Source organism: Labrus bergylta, chromosome 17 (genome assembly GCF_963930695.1).
Source record: "Labrus bergylta chromosome 17, fLabBer1.1, whole genome shotgun sequence".
NCBI classification, from domain to species: domain Eukaryota; kingdom Metazoa; phylum Chordata; class Actinopteri; order Labriformes; family Labridae; genus Labrus; species Labrus bergylta.
The window spans coordinates 4,572,802-4,594,979 of NC_089211.1; the positions used below are offsets into that span (position 1 = coordinate 4,572,802).

The 22,178-nt window shown below is 38.8% G+C and overlaps 3 protein-coding genes across 4 annotated transcripts in view; 2 read left to right on the plus strand and 1 right to left on the minus strand.

The window, feature by feature from the left end:
* Nucleotides 1-4,005: 4,005 nt before the first annotated feature.
* Nucleotides 4,006-7,391, minus strand: ccnb1 (cyclin B1). Its single transcript, XM_020636063.3, has 9 exons — nt 7,236-7,391; nt 6,864-6,992; nt 6,316-6,429; nt 6,031-6,213; nt 5,792-5,950; nt 5,472-5,708; nt 5,252-5,392; nt 4,830-4,940; nt 4,006-4,717 (listed from the first exon to the last, which is right to left on the minus strand). The coding sequence occupies exons 1-9, from the start codon at nt 7,254-7,256 to the stop codon at nt 4,613-4,615; spliced, it is 1,200 nt and encodes a 399-aa protein (XP_020491719.1). The 5' UTR covers nt 7,257-7,391; the 3' UTR covers nt 4,006-4,612.
* Nucleotides 7,392-9,095: 1,704 nt separating this feature from the next.
* On the plus strand, nt 9,096-14,939 carry LOC109985698 (AN1-type zinc finger protein 5). Of its 2 annotated transcripts, none has more exons than XM_065965583.1 (6): nt 9,096-9,218; nt 11,225-11,409; nt 11,521-11,680; nt 11,909-12,012; nt 12,841-12,969; nt 13,440-14,939. In XM_065965583.1, the coding sequence occupies exons 2-6, from the start codon at nt 11,253-11,255 to the stop codon at nt 13,586-13,588; spliced, it is 699 nt and encodes a 232-aa protein (XP_065821655.1). In that variant the 5' UTR covers nt 9,096-9,218; nt 11,225-11,252; the 3' UTR covers nt 13,589-14,939. The 2 variants fall into 2 exon arrangements, with proteins under 2 accessions (XP_065821655.1, XP_020491748.1); XM_020636092.3 differs by having other exon boundaries at nt 9,169-9,353.
* A 7,014-nt stretch (nt 14,940-21,953) lies between these two features.
* The window catches only part of tmc2a (transmembrane channel-like 2a), a 14,039-nt gene continuing 13,814 nt past the window's right edge, over nt 21,954-22,178 (plus strand). The window contains exon 1 of the mRNA XM_065965985.1: nt 21,954-22,085. Coding sequence (XP_065822057.1) covers nt 22,049-22,085 — 37 coding nt within the window. The 5' untranslated portion in view covers nt 21,954-22,048. The remainder of the gene's footprint in view (nt 22,086-22,178) is intronic.

Genomic DNA, 22,178 nt, shown 5'->3' on the forward strand with positions numbered 1-22,178 from the left:
ATGGCAAGATCAGGTTATAAAAATGAACAGGATTTGAATGTTAAAACCAAAACATTTTTACTGAGTCCTCTAGGAACTACAAATAAAAAGAAAATGAAAATTGTGTGCCAATCCAATCTTTTTCTTTATATGAGCACCATAAAGTTCTGTATTTGGTTACAGGCCGACATCTCAGAGGCTACAAATAAAAAACAGATCTATTTGCATGGCTAGACACCAAGAGCGTTTAGTGAGGAAATATTTTTTGTTGCAAATTTGGTCAGCTGACCCTCAAGCATTTCAAAGGTTACTAGTAAACGATATGTTTCAGTGTCGAGTTGCTGAGTTTTCTTGAACTGCTCTGCTTTTATCTTCAATTTTCCATCATTATAAATGTCACACGGCTGAGTCTTTGTCATCAGGGCCAAATAGTGTTCCAGGCAGCTGCAAGTGTACGGTTGGGAGCCCTGCACAGGAGGAATCTGTCTTGTAAACCGATATGGCTGCCCAGCCATGACCTCAGCCTCAAAGCATGAATCCTCAGTGTGATGTGTGGGTTTAAAAGCCCGGCTTTGTAGGATAACTGAGACTAATTATCAAGTGTCTCTGTGGAAAACAACAGAAGGGGCAGCGGTGGACGGGTGAAGGGATGTTAAGGTGTCAGATACTGCATCTCGTAATGTCAGATAATAATGTAGATTCTCAGAGTGGTGAATAATTCTGCATTATATAACTGAGCTATCAAAGTGTGGTTTGGCTGTGTTTCTACCTCACAAGACAGTGAAGCACCACAGATCTTTTATGTGGATGTTATCCTCATATTTCACAGTTTGAACTCTACGCATGAACTACAATGAACTCAAACTCCCAAGATGCCAAATAATGCTTTTCCCCCCTTTCAGCAGCGGATGATTTCTGGTGTTAGTCTTTAGCAGCAACAGATGTAGACAAGCTGTTCGTCAGCAGACCTTCAGGAGAGATGGCCTAATGATCCTTGTGATGTACGCAGACTGTGACTCACATCAAGCAGATGGCAGGTGGACTTTTACAGGAAAGCTCTCCTGGCGTCCCCCCCAGAGGATAGAGGATGGATAAAGGGGGCACTGGATCCCCTGAGGTCTCAGCTGTGAAAGGGTTAAAGCGATAAGAGCTCACACTCTGCTCCGTGCATTAGCTTTAAATACTGCTGGATTGATGTGATGTAATTAGAGTTGTGAGAAGTGTGTGCATCTGCAGCCAACATGAGACCTACATGTAGGCTTTTCAAAGTATTTCAATGACTGGAGTCATATTACTCTCTTAGGGAGTTTAAGAGGGATGGATAAAAAACATTAACATAAATGTTCTGAAACTAAATTAAGAAACTGCCTTTGCTCAGCCTTTTATATACTTTGTGTTGTGATAATAACTTTGACAATCTCATATTCATTTGACTTTTTTTTTTCATTGACATTCAGACAAATGAGTGTAGGAAAGGATGTGTGTGTATGTGTGTGTGTGTGTGTGTGTGTGTGTGTGTGTGTGTGTGTGTGTGTGTGTGTGTGTGTGTGTGTGTGTGTGTGTGTGTGATGCATTTAGCTGCGTCCTTATCCAGGTCCTGCTGTGCTTACTCATTCACTGTCACTGCTTACTGGAACACTTAAGACCACAGCCATCAATCATGTTTTTGGGATCACCTGGGCTTTAGTGTTCCTAAACTTTGTTAAAGTGTCTGCTGTAACTCTGTATCGCAGAGCTCCCTGGATATTCGTTTTTTTTAGTCTGCTATTGATTTGAGAGAATCTGTTGTATTTCTCATTTGTTTTGAATTCTAAGACATTTGTGCCAAACATATGTTATTAGTGTGGCAGGTTTTGCCAATATCAATTCAATTTTATCAATCAATCAATTTTTATTTGTATAGCGTCAACTCATAACGAATGTTATCTCGAGACACTTTACAAAAAGCAGGTAAAATACCTTACTCTTTGTTATGTTACAAAAAGCAGGTAAAAGACCTTACTTATTGCTATCCACTTCTCTGCAGCATGAGGAATGGCTCAGGGTCAGATATGGGCGGTGCTGGACGTCACAAGTGCATGGTCAGACGTGTTTGGATGTCATGACACAAACAGCGCCATCAGCTAGATAAGTGTAAGAAGCACAAATAATATATATACCTGTATTTCAGAAAATATAAAATTATTTCATGGCTCTTTTATATCTTTATTGTGTTGTAATGCATTTTTATGAAGTCATTAATGTTATATTAATGTGTGATCAGAACACCATTAATGTTATATTAATGTGTGATCAGAACACCATTAATGTTATATTAATGTGTGATCAGAACACCATATTCCATCTTGTGCAGGACATATATTTAAACACAGATTAGAAATAAACAAATCAAATAACAGGCCGGGAAACAGTACTACCAATTTTCTGAAGCACTGCATGCAACAGATCTCTGCTTTTTGATGTTTTCTGTGTTAATCAAGCTGTAAAAAGAAGAAAAAACAAGAAGGTTTTGGTTTCAAATAAGCTCGCCAGTGCACTCTATTGGACAAAACATGTAATGAAGATACACTGAAGCCTTGTTCACATTATGCACAATGAAAACTGTAGGACAGGCTGCCCAGAAATCATTCAGATTTGCCTGTTCACATTGTATTTCTTTCTTCCACCCAAGTTTTCATTGGGCCAGGGGCATAATAGTTAGGTGGAAGTTATTACTGTGTCAAGTCAAAGGCAAAACAATGCAGGGGTGGTCTGGAGTGTGATGCACGCACACACACACACACACACACTTGGTAATGGTTTGGTCCAAAAAAATTGCCAGTAAGTTCATTAGAGGAACGACAGTGTGCATTACTTTCCTTTGCGCCTGCCTTATGAAATAGAAGTTATCATTTATATTAAAAAAAAATTATACAAACAAAATGTGGACTATATTAAACATCTGACGAAGACTACTACATATACCAGCCAATATAGTAGGCTACTAACTGGTGCAGTTTTAGGACTTGAAGAGGCAGGCTGGATCTCTGAAGTGATGACACAGCTCAAAAGAGTGATGCCCAGACTTGCCAACAGTTGCTGAATCATCCGTGTCAATTTCCTGTTTGCTTCATGTCAGCTTTAAAGTTGACACTTTCCCACAGCTTAGTTTATACTCGGGCTTGTTAATGCAGAGCACGTGTACCCGTAGTGGGAGTGTCCAGATAAACTTCTGTGATTTAACCAGGTAAAAAGGTGTTAAACAATAGGCTAAAAGATCTTGTAGCATACAGATGCTTCATGATTAGGGCTGAAAAGGGTAAATTCAAGCTGGAGGTTTTAGGCCATGTGCTCTCTACATCAACCCCAATGAGTTGCTCTCAGTAACCTAAATCACTTCTTAGTTAGGAACAGTTTTAACTTGTATTGGACTCACGATCATAGATGCTCTGATATGCATAGCATAGGTGATGGAGTAGTGCAATGAGAGCTTTGGCTCAAGCCATTAGAAAATTCTTAATTTCATTCATTGTAATTCTTGGTTATTCAAGAGACTACATTGATGATTGAGCAGAAAGACCCTGGCCTTCAATGTTGATCAATTGGCAGAGTGTGGCTTTTAACAATCACAAGCTTACAGGTTAGGCTCGACACATTTTTTGGGGGTAGGTGATTGCATGTTATCTTTTAAGATAACCCAGTGTTTCAATGCACTGACATTGTAGACTTTAAAGCTAAAGTAGGAGAAATGTTAGAAATCATAACCTAAATACCCATCCATATTTTAACTGTCCATTTACAGCCAAGTGAAAGTTAGATTTTAGAAATGTTGTACGGAAAGCAAAACATATGGACCAAAGTTTTATTCACCTATTTCCCTTTTTTTTGGGGGGGCGGGGTCAATGTTTAAGATATAAGAGCAACTTCCAACAGGTAAACTCAGTTTATTCGCTGCTCAAGCAGGAGGCAAATCAGTTTGGAGATATACAACTTGACCCTTGTCTTAGAGCATCCTGTAGTGGTGGTAAAAGGTATTACAAGGAAACATCTGGTATGAACCATTTAATTAGCTTTAAAACATCACATGGAAGAACATAAAATCATTTAAAAAGAAAGTATTGCTGTACATTTTACACAGTCACTGCCATACACACATTAAGAAACATCTGAAATTTAAAAGAGATTGGGGGCACATTTGTCCAATGGACCCAACACAATACTGACTATTTTTGAAAGCGGGCCATACGGTTTAAGAAAGTGGGCACTTCGGCTACAAAAGACATGGTTATAGGGGCACAAGTATTGTATTCAAGGCTCACTTTAAAGATGCCACTTGGCCAAAGTAAGTAGTGCATTAATTGACACATTATTTGCATTACAACAGTTAGATAGCCGAGTTTTGTGCACAATAAGGTGACATGCTTATCACTGATGAGCAAGTCAGTTTTTTTAAGCCTTGGCTGCACATTTGCGTGGCCCATGAGGTCTCCAATGCCAGCTCTTCGATTGGAAATTAAATCTTGTGGCATGCTTTCTAAAATAGTCAGGTAGTAAAACATGCAAACCATATGGTCTTCAGTTTGCCAACCCCTCAGTCTGGTTAAAAGTTTAAGTTACAACTGTACAAATGAGCACATGGTGCTTGACAGTCATCTCACTGGGTGACTTGCTTTGCAAGATCCTTTACGAGTGAAGACTTGAGCTGGGCGAGTGCTGCGATCCGCATCTGCTTGGAGGTTGAATACTTTCCTTTGATAGCCTGCAGAAGACACAAGGTTTCAGTGTTAGGACATTAAGTCAGCCATTTACCAAGATGGGCGAACCAGTTATTCCAAATGTTCAGATCTCATTCAAACATTGTTCACACGTACCATATGTTTGGTCAGACCATCATTCACTTTGACAACATTTTTGGCGATGTGTGCCATCACAGGAATTAAACTCTCTGCCGTGTAGTCCATGTAGTGCTGCAGTGTCACATCCTGAGGAAGAATACAGAAAAACTAGTTGAGCATTTTTTTCCCCCCCTTACATGTTGTACCATTTGTGGATGTGATAAAAGCTTGTTTGAGAGCTAGATTAAGGCACAAACAAAAAGAAACTAAAGCATGCACTTTTGTCTTCACACAAAATTGTCCATATACATTGGAAGCTGCACATCTTTCAGGCAATTATATTTAGCAAAATAAAATCATTAACACCTTTTGTGCAGTGTTGTTAGTCAACTCCAGATTGACCCAACACTTCACCGCCCTCTGAGAATACCTAACAAAGCTAGGCTGGTCAGACTCACCCATTCACCAGCATCCAAGATCTTCAGGGTAAGAGCCAGAGAAGCACTTGCAACCATGGAAGGTGGGAAGTGAACCATCTCGTAGTCAACCATGGTGAGCTCTAGGAGGTATTTAGCCAGGGTGTGTTGCTCAGCAGTTACCTGAAACAAGTCAAGAGTAGAGATGTTAGTGTCACTGAATAAACCAACAGTAGTCAGTTGAATAGTTTCTGCTACAAACCTCATAAATCTTTGAAGCCCTTCTGAGGAACTGAAGAGGAAGAGGGCGGCCCAGTTTAAACTTTAACACCCGCAGGATTGTCATCTCCATGTCTCTGATCTGGGCGGTGGTGTAGGCACGGTCGGTCACATAGGCGAAGTCGGAAATCTCTGGTGGGTACATCTCCTCATATTTGGAAGCAAGGAACATGGCAGTCACACCAACCAGCTGCAGCTGCTTCTTGGGGACTGGGTGGTCCTGTTAGAGTAAATCACAGCTTGTTAGCTAGAGGATTAGAGATGTTCTACACAGCTTAGCTGAGGTTTGATACAGTTACGCACCTGAAGAAAACGGTCAATGATTCCTACAGTCATGTACATAGTTTCCTGCAGCAGACGGAATTTGAGATTCACTTGCACAAGCCAGTCAATGAGAATGGCCCGCATGTTTCCAGTCACCTCCTTACCCTGCAAGTAAGTAGGTCTGACATTCTGATCCACCTGGAAACAGAGAACTGGGTTTGAAAGGTGGGTAGAGAATATAGGGAAGAATTGAGCCATTCAAGAGGAAAATAAGTAACCTCAAGCTGTCGGAGGTACGTGTAGATATCCTTCACATATTCACTGCAGAGCATGGGGTTCTCATAGTCATCTGCATCCACATCCCTGATAGCGTTGTGAAGGATGACATCTGAAAAGGCTTGACAAAGGTCTGCAGGCTCACAGCCAGATGTCTCCATGGGAGTCGGGGATGCAGGTTCAAGCTGGAAGGATTCACAAACACCATATTAGTTGAAATGCAAGAGCCACACCCATCCACCAAGTAATTTTTTCTTTTTTAAACTACTACAGGCCAGATAGCTTACCTGCACCTCAGGTTCGGGTTTAACAGGAACAACATTTTTAGGTTTTGGTGCCTCAACAACTGCTTTTTCTACTTTGGTGGCAACTTTTGTCTTTGTGGCCTCGGTCTTGACAGCCTTGAAATGAAAGTTACAAGTTAGTGGGACCAGAAAACAACTTGTACAAGTTTTGAGCAAAAAACAAACAAAAAAACCCCAATTACATGCTAATAGTTGACTGATAGTTAAATGACAGCTTAAGTGGTTAATAAGCACTTTTACCTTTAACTCTACAGGGAATCAAATGAAAGCACAAGATTCCTACATTAAGGCTTCCATGAGCAAGTTACAGCTGCTAGTCATGCATAAAAATGATTTTTACTGACATAGGGTGTATATGGTGAACCATTTAGAGCCAGAGTAAAAAAATAAGCCTAACACTTCAAAACAGCCTTATAAATATAAGTTTGCATATTAGCAGGAATTGTGTCTGCGGTAAGATACAATATTTAAATATGACTAATATGCAATTGATTTAGGGGAATATACGGCTGTACAAACATTTCTCTTACCTTTTTCTGTGGCTCTTTGTTAGCTGTAATGTTTCCGATTTCGCCCAGTGCAGCTCTAGGCTTCAGGCCAGGCCCAGTCACCGAGCAAGCCTTTCCACCAAGGTCGGTCCTGTTAGAGGCCAAGCGGTTCTGTGAAAGAATATAAAAGTATTCATCGTTAATGCATTCCTTATTTTTGATTAATTAAATGCTGTTGAGTTTGTTTTGGGCTCAGAATAAAGAACAGCTGCGCGAGATCGCACCTCACATATGCGCACGAGGACATCTAACAATGTATGTACAAAAAATATAAATTAATGTGAGAAAAGAGTTTGAGAGTAAACAAAGTATAAAGTATGGAGAAAATAAAAATGTGAAGTTTAAAGGACTTACTCTTGTCACTCGGAGAGCCATTTCGTTATGAGCGTTGCTTCCACAAACAGCCGGAGACTCGTAATGGAGGATGATGCACTTTGTAGCTTGTGTGTGTGTCTTGGTTTAAATCCTCGCTCGCTGCACGCTGATTCGCTGCAGCCGGAATTTTCAGAGCACCTGATTGGTCGAGCGCATCTGTTTCAAATGCATCCCCAGGACAACTAGTGGTCACGTGGTCCGAGACTTTTTTTTTTTTTTTATCATTTCCTCTTCCTGTAAGTGCTTTGCTAACCATACGTTCAAAAAGCACATACTGCCCTTTCAAAAGGTAACACAATGATAAATCCATTCACAAAACTTACAAGTCGTAGGTTATTCTAAAATAATAATAATTTAATAGGTTTTATGATCAATCATTTAAAGTGTCGAATCAATAGTCTGCTTATACAATAGACTGTAGGCACAATATGATTAACATTCATATGTGGGAAAATTATATTGAAAGCAATAAAGGCAACAAAAAACAAAATACAGTAAAACATCCTTATAAGGATAATGTTTGAATAATCAGAAATATAAAAAATGAACTTTAAGGGATAACCCCTAAATCAAATGTATTTTATAGCCAACTTAGAAGTTAAAATTAATGTAAACTGTTAATATAAGTCTTAAAAATTACATTATAAAATAAAATAAAGAATTCCGGTTGTCTGGTCAGCTTTTTCAAATATCAACTATCAAATTACTCCGAGGAGCATATTTAGATGACAAAATACAAATACAACAAATAAAACTATTTTGTTATACACCAGAAAGCAACAAAACAACAAATATATAATTGCTTGTAAAAATAAAATTCAACACCTATAATCAAAATATTATCTCATAACAATTAAACCTCTTTGTTCTGCAATCTCATTTGTAAGTGTACTTTCCCCATCCTCCACAAAAATAACAATTCAACTTTACTGGGTAATATTTAAAGTCTATCTTGGGGAGTCAAAGTCCAAGTAGAATATCTTCTACAATGAGGCATTGGAGTTTAGCACATGAAGGCAACACCATTTAAACTAGTTTATTTTTTGAAATCCACAGACTGTATCTGCATGTCTGCGGCGTAAAACATTTACAGTTTAACTATTTTTTACTGAGCAGTTACAGAGCCAGAAATCAAAACAACAAGAATTTCGATAAATCAGCATTAATCTTTCTACCAATCCTGCTAGATTTCATTTTTTTCAGAGATAAGAAAAATATCTGAAATTATTTATAAACCAGTCAAAGGAGGGTTTGCTGTTTCTGCACTTACTACAGTGAATATGATATTAACTCATGAGTAAAATAACATTTACTATGTCAGTAATTGAAGGGTTTAAATTATCCATAAAATAGAGAATACTATAAGTATCAAAAGATGGAATATCATTAATTTTTAGCGACAACAAACTTCTAATGTTGACCCAAAATCTTTGAGACACAGCACAGAATACAAACAAGTGCTCTAAAGTCTCTTCAGATTCACCACAGAAAGCACTGAAGGGTTCACATCTAAATTTAACTTTTTTTGAGAAATGCAGCAGTTGGATAAATCTGGTGAATTATTTTAAAATTGGTTTCTTTCACTTTAGGGAAAACAGGCATCTTAATATATATGGAATGTGCTTTAGTCAGATTAACTTTGGGAACTTAGTATGCAGCCCTCTGTGGTAATCACGGAAAAACCTAGAGCTCAGGATAGTACGAATAACTTCGTTATTACATTTACTATCACACAAGTTACACTCAGAGTCTCAGTGATGTTATGGCCTGTTCACATGATGAAAGAAGTAGGTGTTGTGTCTGAAATCTTGCATGGCTGTACTCCAACAAGCATACCTTCCAATCACAGGGTCACAATTTCCGTGACGTACACCGGAAAGGGAGCACGCAAACGCACCACGTAAGGCAAAACAGATGCCACCACGAATCAGCGACAGAGGACGTCAGCGAGTTTGTCCGAAGGTAGGAGTCTAGTCCCCGGCAGAAAAGACCGATAAGACAAGGCACAAACAACAACGACACACCTAGACGGCCCTAGTTTGTAAGATCGAGAGTTAACCTTGTTGTCTCCTCATCCAGAGGGTCAAAAGAAAATCAGTAAGTAAACATTAAATAAATACTCAAAGAAAGTTACCACTTGTGATTGTTTCTGAGCCAGAACAAGAACTTCAAGAAATCCTGGAGTTGCAGTTTTAGTTGATAATGTTTAGCATTGGCACGAACGTGTCATAGACTTTATATGTTGTTAGAATTTAACTACAGAAAAGTAGATTTTTTTTAATACACGTGTATTTATGTGTTAATCTGTTAGCACTAGCATCTGTACACATGCTAACGTGAATCTGTTGTTTACTTTCTCAAAGTTTCACCGTCATTGTTTGTGACAACTGACTTGTTTTTATCTATCACACGGGGTGTTTTCTCAAATGTCCCCTCGGTATTTAGTCATATTAATAATCTTTAGTTCCTCTTGAGGTGTGAAGAAAACAAAGAACAGACAAAGCTAACTGTTAAAGCTAACAGCTAGCATGCTACCATTAGCGAGATCACGAGAATCAGCTCACAAGGTTGTTTTAGTCAGAATACTTCTATAATGAATACAACTCATAGTGCTGATTGTTGCTTAATTTGTATGTCTTTTAGCTGAAGAACAACAACAAACTGGACTTGGTGGACTCTGTTGGTGCTTCTCTGTAACAGGGTTTGCTAGCAGCAGCTATTATCTTGTTAGCATGACTCAGTGGATTTGTGACTCTGCTGTGGCCTGTTGTTTGTCAGGAAGACACCGAGAGTTAAAGCCAAGAGGATTTATAAAGGTAGTTTAAATCATCTCAAATGGGCACACATATATCTAAAGATCGGGATTTTGTTCCCCTTTACGATATTGTTCAGGTTATAACTCAGATTAATAATGTAACTTGTGCTCAGTGATTATTATTGGCTTTTGTCTGATCGACTCTTGTTGTGATCTACAGGTGTTATGTTGTAATTTGTTACCATGTTAGAGTCTGTTCCCAGAGCTCTGTCAATTCCTGAAGTGTCGAAACTGTATTTCATCCCTCTAGTTAGAAGGCTGATGGGAAACCTTCTCCAGGATACAACTTCTGGCACGAAATCAGCCATGTGTGCAGGGCTCTAGAGGTTGTGTATAAATAGACATGATCGCTGCCTCAGAGGTAACTCTTAGGTGTGTATGTGTGTGTGCTCCAATGGGATCACAGTGTCACATTGCACTCCTGTGACAGAGGAAATCCACCACACAGAGGCCCATGTGAGCACTACTGTCTGTACACAGACACACATGTTGCAAACAGTGGTGTATTGATTGGGAAAGGAGGAAGCCTCTGATGCAATTCACCACACCTGAACGTAGAAGTGTGAATACTTCCCCCTTTTAATTATTTTACTTTAGTCATTGAAACAGGAAGTTGTGATGATATCACAAGCAGTAGCCTTTTATGTTTTTATAAGGCTGGTTGGATTACCTGTACATGTTTCTCAAGAGCCCTAATTATGAAAATCGCTACGGCTTTATATTGCTGAGCATTCAGGTTTTAAAACCTGCACGTTTTCTCCTACATTTTTTGGAACAAAACAGTTTAGAAGGAGCTGTAGCTGGACGATATGGCCTAAAAATAAAATCACTGATTTTTTTCACTCCAACCTTGATTTATGGTTTTACTTGTCTTTTTCTTTCGCGAACATAAAACTAGAAATGACAAACACGTTTTGCTTTCATCTTTACATAGAAATTTAACAAAAGTACAAATCTACTGTGACATTAATCAATCAACGGAAAACCACGTCTGGGAAAATGATTTTAAATGCTTATGCTAAAACAATTCTCATGAAATTACTTGAGAAATATATAGAAACACTCTACATATTGGTGTTCCCTATTTAACCCCTTTATGTTTCCACACAACACACTCATCACTCTGGCCTTTGTCTTTTGTTTGTGTGTCCAGGTCAGCTCAGCAGGTGGCAGACATCACTATGGCCCAAGAGACCAATCAGAGCCCGGTTCCTATGCTCTGTCCTACTGGCTGTGGTTTCTATGGCAACCCTAGGACTAATGGCATGTGCTCGGTGTGCCACAAGGAGCACCTGTCAAGGCAGAACAATGGAGGAGTCAGCACTTTGAGTCCTCTGGGTAAGTCCTGCTGGGTCCGTCTCATTTTTTCTTTGTTTCCATGTGAACATTTTACAAAATTGGCCAGCCTTTGTGCCTGACTGTAACATGTGGTGAAACTTTCTTCTTCAGGCATCAGCGGTGGCTCCACAGCTGAAGTGTCTGCCATCCAGAGGTTAGAGGCCACTTTGAATAATGCTGCAGCTGCAGCAGTTGCTGCTGCAGAAGTTGCAGCTGAGGCCGCCGCGTCTGCTGAGGCTGCAGCTGCTGCTGATGCTGCTGATGCTCTCAGGTGAGCATCAAACAAAGCTCGTTAGGTGGCCATTTTAAAAGCTGAAAAGTATACGTAAACACTATTCAACCTGCAAATATATGTTACATCTCTGTGTAGCTCTTCAATAATGTATTTTCAACAGATACAAAGATAAGAGTCATTTGTGGAAAGAAAAGTTTAATTAATCGAATTACTCTCCCTATATTTTAAGCCATTTTAACCTGTTTTCACATCTATCCCTTGCAGTGGAGGGTCAACCGCGATTTCTGTAACACAACAGATGACTGAGATGAGTCTCTCTTCTGAGGGGATAGGAGCATCAGGAAGCAAAGTAGAGCTCAATGAGCCAGGTAAGTACCTAATATGGAACTCTTTGTGAATATCCTCTGATTTATAATTGTGATACATCTTCAAACAAAGTACAGCAATTTTATTTAACACATCATAGAAGAATTTGAATGTTCTCACACTGAACTGAATGGAATGAAGGAGAGATTAAGAGTTGACAACAGCTGCACTCGTTGTGTCTGCATTTATTTATTTATTTATTTATTTTAAAGATTTATTTTTTTGGGGCTTTTCGTGCCTTTAATGCAGAGAGAGGACAGTGGATAGAGTCAGAAACCAGGGAGAGAGAGCGGGGAATGACATGCGGAAAGGGGCCACGGGTGGAAGTGAACCCGGGCCTACCACTCGAGACGAGAGTCTCAATACATGGGACGCGCGCCCTAACCATTGCGCCACCAGCACGCCCCAGCATTTATTTTTAAAGAGTAAAAAAATACCTGTATTGACATAAAATAAAGTATCTCGGTGTTGCTCCATAGCACCAGACCAACAAGTAGAACAATAACTTGATCAGCCCTGACATTTGATCATTGAAAGTGGGTAGGGATATCCCCATAAACCCATGAGCCAATATGTTAAATGAATGTATTAATTTGAGAAGGAACACTCCTTGATTTGACTTATTTCATTCAATAGGTTTTCCCAAAACAGACACGGCCCTTGGGTTAATATATCATGAACTCTATTCTTTGTGCCGAATCACTATATATATATATATAAATAAATAAATAAAAATAAGGATACACAAAAACACCTCTGTGTAGATGAGTAGAAGAGATCCATTCTGTTATAAGTATATTACTACAAATATGTTCCTTGTGTGTCTTCAGTGTTGGTTCAGCCCTCATCCTCATCCTTGCATCCCTCCACTGCTGGCAGTGAAGAGTCCAATGCCCAAGAGCCCCAAAAACCCAAGAAGAATCGCTGTTTTATGTGCCGCAAAAAGGTTGGCCTTACAGGTAAGGAATGAGTCCGTTAACTGTAGCACTACCATTTAAAAAAAAAAAAAAAAAAAAAAAAAAAAAAATGTCACCATCAGCCACAGACTTGTTCTGACCTCCTTTAAGGTAGAAGCAAGAAACTTAAAATGAATCTAGCATTCAATTACTAAAGTTATTTACTTGTTGTTTGTATGGTTGAAAGACTGAAGTGCCCTGGGTGGCTGTAATGGTTCTGGATCAGAATACAATACAGTCGGGTCTGGGTCAAACCTGAGCCGTTACACAACAAGATTTGCTTTTCTGCCATAGTGTTACAAGGTCCACAGCAAAATGCAGTAAGCAGATACAAGGTGCAAAAGCTGTTAACCAAATCCCCATCCATCACAATCCTTTGCAGAAAACTAATATAGGTAACTGAGGGTTTTTTTTCCTTTGTTTGGGACTTGTTATTGATTTCACTCACTTTGTCCTTTGCTGTGGCATTTCAGGTTTTGACTGCCGCTGTGGGAATATATTCTGTGGAATTCATCGTTACTCCGACAAACACAACTGTCCGTATGACTACAAAGCCGAAGCTGCTGATAAAATCCGCAAAGAGAACCCTGTGGTTGTTGCTGACAAGATCCAGAGAATATAACTTTGAACACTGGGAAGAATCCAATGTACACAATGGACTTGAGCCTGACCTTCTTCCTTAAGGATTTTTTCTTTCTCTCTCTCTCCCCCCCCCCCGTGATTGTTTCAGGACTTTCCCCCAGTGCATGAGAGTTCAGTTTCATAGTTTAAGCTTTTATTCTTGTTTGTGTGCAAGTTAAAAAAAAAATATGTGAAAGGTTGTGTTGAACAAACAAAATATGTATGTGAGGACTGGAGACGTGACCGAGGAAGACTTCAGAAGAAGAAAAAATCAGTTATCCTTTGAGATAAAGTGCTGTTGAGGTCTATTTTGTGATCCTCCGGAGGTCACTTGAACTCTGCCTGGAAGGAGCTCCAACACTTGGGCCTGTTTGGACTCTTGACTGTTACTGCTGTTGGCTGATTGTGCCGTGTCAGCCGTGCTTGCTCTCTGCTGGCTTGAGTAGCAAAAATGTTTTCCTTTTTCTCTGCGTGGCCACAGTCTAACCCGCTCCGTTTTTGTCACACTTAACGACCTGGTAAGTTTTTATCATCTGAGAAGCTTCTCTGTGCCGCTGGGATCTGATTCACCCTGTTCCCCCTTTCAGAAAAGAGACTTTGAAGAAGAGATTATGTTGCTATCTTTTTTTTAATCTCACTGGCTCATAATCCTTCCTCCTTGCTGTTTGTGCGGCACAAGAATCACAACCTAGTTTGACCCTTAACTTGTTTTGTCCTCTTGTTGATCCTGAGCTGAATGCTGTGACTCGCTCTGTGCCGTGGATCTGGACTGCAGGCTCGTGTATCTCCTGCATTGTAGGTCTTAAAAACCCATCCACTGAAATTACAAGACAATGCACGTCGCCCGACTGTTTTTTTTCTTCTTTTCGGTAATATTTGTTTCATGTTATTTTTGATTTGCAGAACGTGGTGTGTGTATGCTGTGTGTTGTTGTATGACAAGTAGCCCAAACTTGTATTAATTTTTTGCCTTTGGAAGGGTTTAGCTCCACTAACATTTTCATCTTTTACTTCACTGTTGAATGTTTTCCTACGTTTTTAATGTGAGGTGACAAATTCACAAGTTTGGAAGTGTTGGATTGTTCAAACACAAGTGTGTGTGTGTGTGAGGACCGTGTATGAGATATTGTGTGAGGCTAATTGGTTGTGTTGCCGCAATGACTTAGTGAGACATGTGGTTGTAGGTTATTAATAATTTTCAGTCTGGCTGCTTAATCAGTTTGTTTTGTTTTTTATCCTTTAGTTATGCAAGTTTGTACAAACATCTTTATTTATATACTGCAGTGCGCATAATCCTCCAATAAAACAGAAATAAATGTATGATGTAAATAAATTATGTTCACAAATATATAACCAGGAGTTCATGACCTTTCATCGTCTGTCTTTGTCAGCGTAAATTGAAAATGATTTTTGTGGCCCCAAATGAATTTGTCAAGGAAGATACAGCTAGGAAATTCTCCAAACCTATTCAAATTGAAACGCTATACAAATTTCTTCAGTCAAAGGGTCCATGAGTGCTAAATTCTGCATATTTACATGTTTATTTTAACACTTATTGTGACTTCATGCCATCTCCAAGTCGTTCTTATTCTCAGGAGATCTTTTGAAGATCTGTTTTGCAAGTTATTTGGCAAATGCAGGTTTTTCTAAATCTTTGGAGGAGGGATTTAGAGGAGGGACGGATTAGGAGAGCAGTCTTCATCCTCACAGTTTGATGCTAACAAATCTTAACCACTGGTGTTTAAATTGATGTTGGCTGTATTTTGCCATTTAAATCTGTCTGATTTTACTCTCAACATCCCTCCTTTCTCCTCATGCAGCTTCATATAAAGCATAACCTCATCATACCAACACTTTCTCATCCTGCAGGTCAAAATACATTTACTACATAAAATACAATTCTCAGTTCCTCCTGAAACAGTCAGCCAAAGTAGCCATTATGAACATGGGTGCAAAAAAGAGGCAACATCATAACACGTATACAGAAGCTCTGGGTACAACTCTTACATGTTGTCAAACACTAATATGCTTCAAAACAAATGTGCAACACACACCCACACAGCATACAAATTATGTCCACAGCGTTATAAAACATATTAAAAATAAAATCACTGTGGTAAAAGTTTGATAAATCTAAAGCTTTTATTCATGCATAGTCCCTAGAACAGGCTAAGATGTCCAATGAACCTCTTGTGAACGTTTCCCGGCTGCTGTCTGTCAGTTTATCTGTGTCTCCATGTGACCCATGTCTCTGCAGGTGAAACTCGATCTCCTGCAGTGAGCCTGGCCTCAGGTCACGTTCTGATACCCGCTGACCTGCCTCACTGTGAGGACTGTGGTTTTATACACGCACGTGCAGAGGGTACTCATGTCAGCAGCACAGGGTGTCATGGACACTTGTGTTCTCCCGCTTCACTGACGATGAGTAGAAATGGTTCTTCAAATATCTGTGCAGGAAACACAGACCATGAATGTTTTTACATATTTGAAGTATGAAAATAAAAGGTCAGTGGAATTATAGTCTCCCTTAATGTAAGCTCTCAATAGGGGCCTTATTTGGGTGCTGGTGACCTAGCAGTTAGTTTGCACGCCCCATGTACAGAGGCTACAGTCCTCACAGCAGACAAACCACGTTTGAATCCCACCTGTGGCTCCTCTGTTGCATGTCATTCCCCACTCTCCCTCTCTGGTATCTTTCTCTATCCACTGTCCTATCTCTGTGATTACGGTATAGAAAGCTCCAAAATAAAGACTTTAAAAAAATGTGCCCTATTTTCTGGAGCTTTTGAGCAAACACACTATGAAATGTTCAAATAAAGATCTTTTAGAGGAGCCATTTCATACATCATGCTTTTACAGTCCACTTGGTGCCTGCATGTACTGTAAGTATGTCAATACTCCTGAAGAAAACAATTAAGCAATATCACATGAGAGCAAGTGATGTTCTAAATATCAGCACAGCTGTGAGTTGGTCTGAGGAACAAGACCGCTGCCTAGTGCTGAAGAAAACACTTCATAAACCAAATTATAGGGGGCGCTGGTGGCGCGGTGGCTGGTGCGTGCGCCCCATGTATGGGAGCTGTGGTCCTCCGGGCGGGCGGCCCAGGTTCAGATCCGACCTGTGGCTCCTTTCCCGCAAGTCATTCCCTGCTCTCTCTCTCCCTGATTTCCGACTCTATCCACTGTCCTATCTCTCTAATAAAGGCATAACATGCCCAAAAATGAAAAACTTTTTTTTTAATAGAAGACTAAAGTTAAATAAAACAACAGATTATACATTTATCCTCCACCAATTTAACTAGTTCTTTATCTAAAATAAAACTCATCTGTTGCCAAGCAACCCAAACATTCTCTTGCTCTCTTGTTACTTAGTTTGTCTACATGGCTACCACAGAACATTTATTTATTAATAATAATAATGATAATAATAATTATAATTATACTTATAGATTTAATTTATAAGCGCTTTTCAAAACTCAAAGACACTGTACATTTGTTAAAATAAATAAATAAAATGAAATAAAATAATGAATTAATCAATTGAACTAATGCAGCGAGTAAAGTAAGGATCTGCTGTCAGTCCTGAGCAGAGTCGTACCATCTTGAAAAGTTCTTTGTTGTTCTTAATATCAGTACTCGTGGAAGACCTCTTGTCCAATCAGAGTACTCGGTCAAAACTGTTGTATAATATATAATAATGTATATAATGTATAATAATAAACAACAGGAGATAAAGTGAGTCAGAAAATGTTTCCAAAGAAGTTGAAAAAAGACATTGAAAAAGTTAATTATAGGTCCACACAACACATCCAAGTTTGCAAAAAAGGATCATCTAAAAAAAGGATGTAGAATCAAATAATTTCTCCACCCTGTAAACCAGAATTTGAAGCAGAAGAAATCAGGTTTGTGAATGCAGAAAACTGAGAAGTTTTTTTTTTTTTAGCAAACTATACATTTTATTCATATATAAAAAGTTAATATAATGTGGGCTTTTAATAAGTCCTGAACAGCCAATTTGCTAAGTTGTACACAATGCTGCTTCAGTATCTGTGTTTATAGCTTTCAAGTTTATATATTTATTTTTTATAGTTTACAAGACATGAGGTCAGTTTTTAATGCATAGCCACTAGGGGGCATACTAAACACATGACATGCCATTGAACAGATGTACTTATGGCAGGAACTTGAATGTTTCCTTGAAGATCATTGTGGGGAAGTTTGAGTAATATGAGGAGACTTGAGAAGACAAGAAAATAAAGTATAGTGAACGCCAACAGCGAGACAAAAGCATAAATGGACACATAACATTTCACCTTTTAATGGGGAACTTAAAAGTTATTAAACTCTGAAACATGAGTTTAAGGCCACTTGGACAATGAAACATGTAAATAGCTTAAAATTGAAAATCTCTTACTTGTGCGTATTGTATTTGAGAGTAAATCATTGTCATAATTTAAAATGTAAATGCACATCTATTCTCTCTTTAAGATTGAGTTTGGTGACCATTCATGTGCAGAAAAACAACATTCACAAGTCCTGATACATTAACTATTAATTGCTCATGCAGCTTTCATGGTAAACATCAATTCAGAATCATGTGTTACGTTTAAAGACATGCAGCTGTTTAGAAATTCATGTCAAAACCACATATATTTCCATGTTTGACAGGAACATTGAGATTTCTTGTTTTGTTTTTGTAACTGTTTCCTATTCAACAGTTTTTGATCTATGTGACTTATGATTAATCATCTCTCATAAATATTTGTAGTACAGTATTAATGTAAGCGAGCTGGGGGCAAAAGGAAAAAGTCCCAGCCATATTCAGTCAAAACCATGATAAGCACACTGCACCAAAAGCTGTTCAATATATTCATAAGTACAAGGATCAAACAACAATTTGTGTTCCCAGTAGTGTTGACTCTTAACCCACAGATAAAAACCACATGTCTTTTACGTCCCTACAGAAGGTTTCTACATATTTTCACTCCGTTTTATTTTGTAGGCCATGACTGCACTGTTTTGGTTTACACAGCTTCTATCAGTCTCATTTACACCAGAGAATACTGTAGGTTCAAAGATGTTGCACTGAGAGTCACTTCTTTTATCTATGTGAAGTACATGTATATTGCAAGTTCTGGCAACACAGATATCTTTGGTCTGTCATATCTTTTGTCATCAAAATGATGGCATCGTATCTTATGGGTTCCTTTCAGATTATAAAGCAAATGTAGACAAAACCATGGCTATGGATATAAGTGGTAATATTTCACAATCAGTCAAACTTCAGAGTGGGTTTAAATGGCCAAAAGATGGTATTAGATATCTTGGCATTCAAATTCTGCTAACATTAAACAACCTATATAATACAAACTACAAACCTATAACTCGGAATATTAGTAGGGATCTGGACCGGTGGTCACTATCTCTGTTAGGTCGTATAGAAAGTGTACGGATGAATATACTCCCTAAGCTTCTCTACCTATACTATTTCAGATGTTCCCAATTGATATTCCAAAATCCACATTTGATAAATTAGATAGACTTATTTCAAAGTTCATTTGGCAAGGACAACGGCCGAGAGTTAGACTGAAAACACTACAACTTCCTAAATCCCATGGAGGCCTCAAACTCCCAAATCTTAGACATTACTTCTGGGCTGCACAGTTAAGACTCTTAACAATATGGATTCAGGATCTCTCAGATACACGCTGGCTAAACATAGAAAAAAGTTTGTGTGCTACTCCCCTACAGGCCTTGCCTTTCATAGATGTCCCATTAGGGGACACTCAAATGTGTGAATGGACCAGAGTCACATTAAAAATGTGGAAGAAAATAAAAGTATCATTTGGATTACCTAAAACAATCTCAGCACTAACTGACATTGGATTTATGAAGGATTTTACTCCCTCCCATATGGATGCAGGTTTTAGGAAGTGGTCAGAACATAGACTCACTAAGCTACACCAACTCCGTAGGGGTAGAAGTCTAAAATCATTTGAACAACTAAAAGAGGAATTCATACTCCCTAACACTGGTTTCTTTAGATATTTACAATTAAGGACATTTTTAACTAAACATAAAGAATGGAATAAAGTCTTGGAGCCCACTCGAATTGAGGAGTTTCTGTTAAAATTACAAACTGGAAACGAGGGTAAGAAGATTATAGGTAGTTTTTATCATATATTTTCAGGTATGACTTTGAATAATACACTGCAGATAAAAAGAAGATGGGAAACCAAAATGAATGTAGACATACCAGAGGACACATGGGATGAAATGTGTACTGAAGCCCATCTTGTAACCAATTCTAATTCATGGAGGGAATTCAAGTGGAAGGTAATAATGAGATTCTTTCGGACACCAGCAATAGTGGCTAAAATGGACCTAGCATACTCTACTACATGTTGGAGAAATTGTGGTACACAAATTGGCAACCATACCCACATATTCTGGACATGTACAAAATTAAAAACATTTTGGGAGGAGGTTTTTAAAGCTCTAGAAATGATATTCCATCAAAAGTTTACAAAAGATCCAACTGTGGCACTACTGGGCCTAGCACCAAAGCATTGATGGTCGAGCTAAAAAATATCTTTTACAAATACTTATTACAGCAGCTCTCAAACATATAACAACTAATTAGCTAAAACCTGACCCTCCGACATATAGTATGTGGACTGGGAAAGTATTGGAAAATTACCTCATGGAACGTATAACATACACCCTGAGACTACAGAAAGAAACATTCATGAAAAGATGGAACCCTGCCATCTCCGTACTGCTTCTAAGCTGAAGCAATTACACACACACACACACACACACACACACACACACACACACACACACACACACACACACACACGCACACACACACACACACACACACACACACACACACACACACAAATGAAGATTCTACTACATTTAAATGTTTTCTTTTTGTTCTCAGGATCCAAAGATGGGCTTTGGCATCGCAGTGTCAGGAGGGAGGGACAACCCGAACGAGGATAGTGGAGAGACATCCATCGTGGTCTCTGATGTCCTGCAGGGAGGACCCGGTGATGGCTTGTTGTTGTGCGTGCTGTTATTTTTCATAATTGAGTATAAATCCCTAAACTCCACACACACAGTACACTCAGAAAACATTAATAGACTATAGAGCAGTTTGCCATCAGTTAAACTCTATAATACAGACAGATGCTCGATCTAACCTGGCCCTGTTTGTTCATATGTTTCATGTTTTGGCTTCTAAGCTGAAGCAATTACACACACACACACACACACACACACACACACACACACACACACACACACACACACACAAACAGGAATCCCCTCCTTGACTCTTACCTCCTTTTGTTATTATTTATCTGGATTTTTATACACCTCTTATATGTATATATATGTATATTTGTTTTACCCTATGATAGAGTTAAGTTATATCTGTCTTGTTGTTTTTTAAATTTTTTATTATTATTATTGTGTTTATCCTTGTAAACATATAGATACAGCTGTAAACAAAAAAGGAAAATTGAAGAACTGTGAATATTATTGTATAAATTGTTGAATCTGAAATAAAAACTAAGTTTAAAAAAAGAAATGATGGCATCATGTATGCTTTTTTGACATATAAGAGTCATCTCAAGAGCACTTGTAGATGAGCACAAGTCTTAAAGGGTGAGATCCGTGTCTAACCTGTGGGAACTGTCTACCGTGTAGGCGTGTAATGGAATCCTTATGGATGTGAAAAAAGATCTCTACTCTATTATTTAATGAGGCTACGAGGTGTTTCTCTCGACGGTTTACAGAAAACAGATAGTTGCTGCCAGCATCTGCTGCCAGCTGGCTGACTGTACGCCGGCTATCATTCTATTGAAAGGTTCAAACAAATAATATTTCAACTTCAAGGTCATCTAGGGGTATTTACTATATGCCTCATGAGTCTTTCATAGAGAAACCTAAACCTTCATTAAATCTTTAGGGCGTCTGCGGTCTACGTCGGTGTGTGGGGTTTCCAGTTGCAAGAGGAGTGAGAGTGTTCCTAAGCATTGAGATGATGTGGCTCTTTTGGCCATTTCAGAAAAAAAAAAGCAGGACCAAAAAGTCAGTCGTGTCTGATTAGAGCTGTATTGTGTGTTTTCTTTTCTTAATTCCAAGATCAATATGAAACACTGGTGAGACTGTCAGCTGTTTATCTACACCTTTTAAATTATTATGAAATATAAGTGTCACAGCTGAAGGAGGATAAAGCAGCCTCTCTGCTTGATAGTCCAAAGTATTAATTTACTGCACCTTTCCAAGAGCAGGTCACATGCAGCAGTCGTCATAGTGACGGCACCATCAGATACCTGAGTTGGGTGCTGGCGAGGAGCCTAGGCAGAGGAGGGCCAACCCACTGAAGGGGTAGACCAGGCGAACGCTGCAGAGGACACAGAGGACAGACACTTTTATCATTTTTCAAGATGCCGAGGAAAATTGATGCATCTACTTTGGATGAAGGTGGGTTAAAGACAAGAGGACTAAGAGTTGAATCTGCTTTCACATTATGATGATATAAATTATTGAAATTTTAATGATACATAATCCAGCCTG

Bases quoted from the DNA above. Each gene is read 5' to 3' on its own strand.
- LOC109985698 (XM_065965583.1), top strand. From the start codon at position 11,253: ATGGCCCAAGAGACCAATCAGAGCCCGGTTCCTATGCTCTGTCCTACT. The intron at 11,410-11,520 runs GTAAGTCCTGCT...TTTCTTCTTCAG, and splicing joins CAGCACTTTGAGTCCTCTGG to GCATCAGCGGTGGCTCCACA. The intron at 12,970-13,439 runs GTAAGGAATGAG...GTGGCATTTCAG, and splicing joins CAAAAAGGTTGGCCTTACAG to GTTTTGACTGCCGCTGTGGG.
- ccnb1 (XM_020636063.3), bottom strand. From the start codon at position 7,256: ATGGCTCTCCGAGTGACAAGA. The intron at 6,993-7,235 runs GTAAGTCCTTTA...ATTCTTTCACAG, and splicing joins TGGCTCTCCGAGTGACAAGA to AACCGCTTGGCCTCTAACAG. The intron at 6,430-6,863 runs GTAAGAGAAATG...TTTCATTTCAAG, and splicing joins ACAAAGAGCCACAGAAAAAG to GCTGTCAAGACCGAGGCCAC.